At 42.1% G+C, this 6,220-nt stretch overlaps 2 protein-coding genes across 3 annotated transcripts in view; one reads left to right on the forward strand and one right to left on the reverse strand.

The window, feature by feature from the left end:
* Positions 1-1,542, forward strand: part of RFC3 (replication factor C subunit 3) — a 37,855-nt gene extending 36,313 nt beyond the window's left edge. For both annotated transcript variants that reach the window (XM_056561910.1, XM_056561909.1), the window contains exon 9: positions 336-1,542. In XM_056561910.1, the coding sequence (XP_056417885.1) occupies positions 336-527 (192 nt within the window). In that variant the 3' untranslated portion in view covers positions 528-1,542. The remainder of the gene's footprint in view (positions 1-335) is intronic.
* Positions 1-4,527, reverse strand: part of STARD13 (StAR related lipid transfer domain containing 13) — a 508,748-nt gene extending 504,221 nt beyond the window's left edge. Inside the window, exon 1 of the mRNA XM_056561898.1 lies at positions 4,374-4,527. The gene's annotated coding sequence lies outside the window, so the exon portion shown is untranslated. The remainder of the gene's footprint in view (positions 1-4,373) is intronic.
* Positions 4,528-6,220: the final 1,693 nt, after the last annotated feature.

Here is a 6,220-nt window from a genome sequence, read left to right on the forward strand (position 1 = left end):
AATCTTATCAGATATGTGTCTCTCTAGTCCAGTGTTTTTCATCCAGGGTGCCTCCAGCTGTTGCAAAACTACAACTCCCAGCATGCCTGGACAGCCTTTGGCTGTCCAGGTATGCTGGGAATTGTAGTTTTGCAAACGCTGAAGGCACCCTTGCTGGGAAATATTGCTCTAGTTTATGAGTAGTAGTAAAGTATAGCTTGTAACAGAATAATCGGGTCGTTTAGTATTCTGTAAAACTTACCCTTACTGTGCCTTTAGTGTGATGAATAAAAATCTTTTAATCCAATAAAAATACAAACTTGTGTTAAAAAAAAATTTTTTTACCCTCATTTCAGTCCCTATTATCGGAGCTACTCAATAACTGTGATGGACAGCTGAAGGGTGATGTAGCACAGATGGCTGCTTACTATGAGCATCGGCTGCAGCTTGGAAGCAAAGCAATCTATCATTTGGAGGCGTTTGTAGCTAAATTCATGTCAATCTATAAGCGATTCATGGAGGATGGACTTGAAGCCATGATGTTCTAGGTTTATTTCTGCTCTTATATAAAATATATAGTGGTGTCGTTTTTGGACCCTGTAACCCACTTCTTAAGTTCCACCTGTTGCATACATTCCTGCAGTCTGAGTAGGAATTATCATACATCTCTTGTGAGTTCTGAAGGAAAGCTCAGTGGAAGTGTTTTTCCCCTGAATCTGTGTGACCGGTATTCGCTAATATAACACCTCTTCAAGCTGTTGACAGGCTGGCGGTCACTGTATTTGTTTTGCTGGAATGCTTGACATCCTCTTTAGAAGACTTCATGTTTGAGATGATGTGGGCCACTAAAACTGATTGGTTGTCACTGTTTTGTTCCAATAACAAAGACTTGTGCAGTGTGTTCTTCTCATGCTGTTTTGTGACACAGTGACTGACAAGGGGCAATGTTGGGTGTGTTTTTCTTGTCAAATTTTCCTTAAAGTCCAGACTTCATAGCAATGGCTTTTTTGAGTTGTGTTCATGTTCTCTGCAGATACTTCATATGTCATACTATTGTTTATTCATGTTTATAAATATATTGCTTCGTGTGACATGTCTATTTTTGTGGGGGGGGGGGTTAAAGAGGTACTCCTCCCATAGACTTGCATTGAGGGGGCAGGGCGTAACCTCGTGAGAGGGCCGAGATGTGATGTCATGATACTCCGTCCCCTGTATTGCTCCTCATCAGCCATGGAGTGATCCTCGCTCTGTCCAGCTGAAGAACGGGGTGCAGAAGAGATCGTGGGACCCCGTGAGCAGACATCTTGTCCCCTATCCAATAGATGTCTAGGGGCGGAGTACCCCTTTAAACATGCATGCTGCTGCTTCATTTAAATCTGTGACACTAAGATTGCTTCTCTTTGGCAGTCCTATATGCATTAAATGGCATAGGAGTGCATGTGCTTGACTGCCACTTCATGCAAATGACAGACTATCCCTCTTCAGTTAATGGTGGGGCCCTAGAAGTTGGAACTCCTAGCAATCATACACTGCTTGAAAAAAATAAAGGGACCACTAAGATAACACATCCTAGGTCTGGTCTGAATGAATGAACTAATCCTAGGAAATAATTTCGTCTTTACATAGTTGAATGTGCTGACAACAAAATCACAAAAATAATCAATGGAAATCAAATTTATCAACCCATGGAGGTCTCGATATGGAGTCACACTCAAAATGGAAAACCACACTTCAGGCTGATCCAACTTTGATGTAATGTCCTTAAAACAAGTCAAAATGAGGCTCAGCAGTGCATGTTGCCTCCACGTGCCCATATAACCTCCCTACAATGCCTGGGCATGCTCCAGATGAGGTGGCTACAATGTGGCGTTGTTGGATGGAGCGAGACATTATGTCCCAGATGTGCTCAGTCGGATTCAGTGTACCACACCACACCATTACTGACCCACCGCCAAACCGGTCATGCTAGAGGATGTTGCAGGCAGCAGAACATTCTCCACTGCGTCTCCAGACTCACATCTGTCACGTGATCAGTGTGAACCTGCTTTCATCTGTAAAGAGCACAGGGCGCCAGTGGCAAATTTGCCAATCTTGGTGTTCTCTGGCAAATGCCAAACTTCCTGCACGGTGTTGGGCTGTAAGAACAACCCCCACCTTTGGACGGCGGGCCCTCATACCACCCTCATGGAGTCAGTTGCTGACAGTTTGAGTGGACACATGCACATTTGTGGCCTGCTGGAGGTCATTTTGTAGGGCTCTGGCAGTGCTGCTCCTGCTCCTCCTTGCACAAAGGCAGACGTAGCAGTCTTGCTGCTGGGTTGTTGCCCTCCTACGGCCTCCTCCACATCTCCTGATGTACTGGCCTGTCTTCTGATAGCGCCTCCATGCTCTGGACACTATGCTGACAGACAGCAAACCTTCTTGCCACAGCTCTCATTGATGTGCCATCCTGGGTAAAGCTGCACTACCTGAGCCACTTGTGTGGGTTGTAGACTCCGTCTCATGCTACCATTAGAGTGAAAGCACCGACAGCATTCAAAAGTGACCAAAACATCAGCCAGGAAGCATAGGAACTGAGAAGTGGTCTGTGGTCACCACCTGCAGAACCACTCCTTTATTGGGGGTGTCTTGCTAATTGCCTTTAATTTCCACCTTTTATCTGTTCCATTTGCACAACAGCATGTGAAACTGATTGTCAGTGTTGCTTCCTGAGTGGACAGTGGGATTTCACAGAAGTGTGAATGACTTGGAGTTACATTGTGTTGTTTAAGTGTTCCCTTTATTTTTTTGAGCAATGTACATTTTTCTTATCCTGTGGATAGGTGATGGTTTTCATGATCCAATCCGTTTTAAACTCTTCCCAACATTTGACGTACATGCATGTAAAAGGTGCGTGAGGGAATATGGAGCAGTCTGTGGAGATGACCCCCTCCACATATAGAAGCTTAATAATAGAAGTAAGAAGCATTTTTGTCTGATATATTACAAAGTTCCTTATGCTCTTGTATTATTGATCTGTGCAAAGTTTTTTGAAACGGTAGGGCTTATTTAAAGGGAACCAATCATCAGATTTTACCCTATATAACGCTTGGCAAAGCGTTATATAGGGTAAAATCTTTATTTTCACCATTCCCAGGTGATGCTCCTGCCCCCAGGGATGGGGAAGATATGAAGTTATAAACTAGTCACTACTGCCGCCGCTGTAAGTAGTCACCTGGGCGGGGAGCTCTTCTCATCTACTCCCGTTCTTCAGCCGGGAGCGACGCCCCCTCCGCTTGATTGATGGGCCGCGTCATCGCTCTGCTCCGTCCGTTCAGTGAGCGGAACAATGACGCGCCCCATCAATCAGGGGGTGTCGCTGCTGGCCGAAGAACGGGAGTAGGTGAGAAGAGCTCCCCGCCCAGGTGACTACTTACGGCGGCGGCGGTGACTAGTTTATAACTTCATATCTTCACCATCCCTGGGGGCAGGAGCGTCCCCCGGGAATGGTGAAAATAAAGATTTTACCCTATATAACGCTTTGCCAAGCGTTATATAGGGTAAAATCTGATGATTGGTTTCCTTTAAAGTCTTGTTTGTTTTATTGTGGAATAAATAAACCCCATTCATGGTCAAAGTACCTTAATAAAAGCTTTTGAAGTCCTGTGAAGGGGAGGGACATATTTTTTTTTCTCACTAAACATTATTTTTCATCTTTCCTTCCAAAATCAAAATGAATTAAAAAGTGGTTGAAAAGTCTCATCTACTCCAAAATGGTACCAATAAATAATACAACTAACCCTGCAAAAAAAACTGCAATGTAAAACAATGTAAGTTATAAGGTTCAGAATATGGCAATGCAAAATGCAATGTATACAAATTGCTAAATATTCTGCCAAACAAAAAAAACTGAATAAAAACTGGTGTGTGCCAGAATGGGAAAGGAAGATTTTTTGGTTTTTATTGGACAAAAGTAGTAAAACATTGGAAAACTTTATAAATGTATTACTATACTTGCAATGACACGCAGCATAAAGTTGACAGGCTCGTATCATGTGAACACTAAAAAAAATGAAACCCAAAAATTAACAATTTTCTTTTTTTTAATACATTTTACCTGCAAAAAAAAAAACTTTGCATTCTGCTACACAGATGGAAAAGTTATGTATGTTCGAAGGTAAAAATTAAAAAAAATTACTGCCGTCTACTGCATGGCTTAAGGACCATACTAAGTGACTTGTATCAGTGTGTCATGGGAGACGAAGGCAGATTGGAGCAAAGTGCAGTCACACCTGAATTTTTAGGGTATGGGTGGATGGAGCCTTTAAAAGAAAAGTCACCTTGCTCACCCACACTAAACCCAATACACTGGGTTATAGTGTGGGTGACCAGGAATCCAAAGAGGGGTCACTTACTATAATCGGTGCTGTGGTTCCCGAAATATTGGCTGGTAAAGTTCCCCTTCTGAATATAGGGAGTTGCGCGCAGGAGGCGGGGGTTCAGCTGGCTGGCTGCCCCTGCTTCTTTTAGTCTTCTCAATCAGCCGTCCCCTTAGGTTAGCATGTTCATATTCTGTCGGAAGAGCGCATGCATCGGCAGTTCTACAGATCTTGCATGACTGTATGTAAACTGACAGCGCATGCGCTCACGTGACATGCGCACAACTCCCTGAATTCAGACGGGGAACTTCGCCAGCAAATATTTCGGGAACCACAGCACAGATTATAGTAAGTGATCCCTCTTTGTATTCCTGGTCACCCACACTATAACACAGTGTATTGGGTTTAGTGTGGGTGATCAAGGTGACAGTTTTCAATTTAAAGGTGGAGATTCCCTGTAATGAGGGGAAGAATAAAACTCCCAGTGTTATAGCATTCTTCTGTGGTGATCTGTTCTTAATCGACAGGAAAGGCATATATTCAGCATTCCTCACACAAAGATTAAAAATCACAATGGAAAATCAATCACCTGCATGGCTGGACAATGGGCAACTTTTTCATTCAGGTTTTGGAAGCTAAAATCTTAAACAAATGTTAATTATAAAAGAACATTGAGTTCATAACAATAGTGAATATCCACTTGACTTTTCTATGCGCCAACTACAGTTTTGCTGAGTGAATGAATCGCTTCCCTTTTTGTGAACCAGGGTGTTAAATAGTTCTGAAGTTGCTCTTACAACCAAATACTAAGTGCCATCAGCATGTTTACTGGATTTGATCCCTCCTTAAAGTAAAATGTTGTTTAAAAATATCTCATAGGTCAACCCTTTCATAAACTAGTGTCTTAGTTAGGACAACTTAGGACAATTTTCAAACTTAAAAAAAATAAATAAAAAAATAAATGTTAAACACCCATAATTTTGTAAAAGATGATGACTTGGTCACTATACTCTGCACTTTATCCTAAGGCTACACAGTGGCTTTGACATGGGTCACATGGGCAAAGCTCACCATATCACACTTCAGGGGTTCATATGACATTAATCCAGGATAGATTTCTGGTAAAAAATAGGATGAGGCGAAGTTTCCATCTGGATTTTTTTGGGCATTTTTTCCCCAACAAAAAGCCCTAACAGTTAGTGTGTTTTTTCACAGGAAAGATGTTAGAAGGCAGTCAATAAGGAAAGGCAAAATGCCTAACCCACTTTGCATTTGTGGGTTTGGCATTTTTTACCCCAATGTTTTGCTGTGATTTTTCCTATAGGATGCATAGAGATTGTACCTCCTTGTCTTGTGGCTGGTGATTTCTTAAGGGATACTAAGTCTACCAGCAAAATTGTGAAAACCAAATATAGACTAAAACTTAACATTTATTGGATTCAAGATAAAAGGATGCCCATCGACGGGCAACCATCAATGTATATAAACACCAAGTAACCAATATATAAATCAAGATGTTATAAAGTACAAATAGTTGATAATATAAGTATCACACCTGGCTATCACTTGCCTCAGGGAGTGGCAGATTAGGGTCAACTGGCAGGGCACGGCACCTATAATGCCCTAGAGTACTCCTAGTATATATATATACCTGCCCTAGATGGAGTTTACGTCCTGGTAAGGACGGCCCCACTCTGGAACCTAGCCTGCTCTTGCTACGAGAATTAGCTTACTGACTAATTGTTTATGTGGACTATCTCAATTTGGGCCAAACCCTATGCATACTCTTGATACTATAGTATGTGCATAAGTAGTGAGTCCCCCATGAGATAAATAGCAATGTCTAGGTGAGGATAATTATTTACCATATGGTGTGGACATTC

This window comes from Hyla sarda, chromosome 2, assembly GCF_029499605.1.
Source record: "Hyla sarda isolate aHylSar1 chromosome 2, aHylSar1.hap1, whole genome shotgun sequence".
Classification (NCBI taxonomy): Eukaryota; Metazoa; Chordata; class Amphibia; order Anura; family Hylidae; genus Hyla; species Hyla sarda.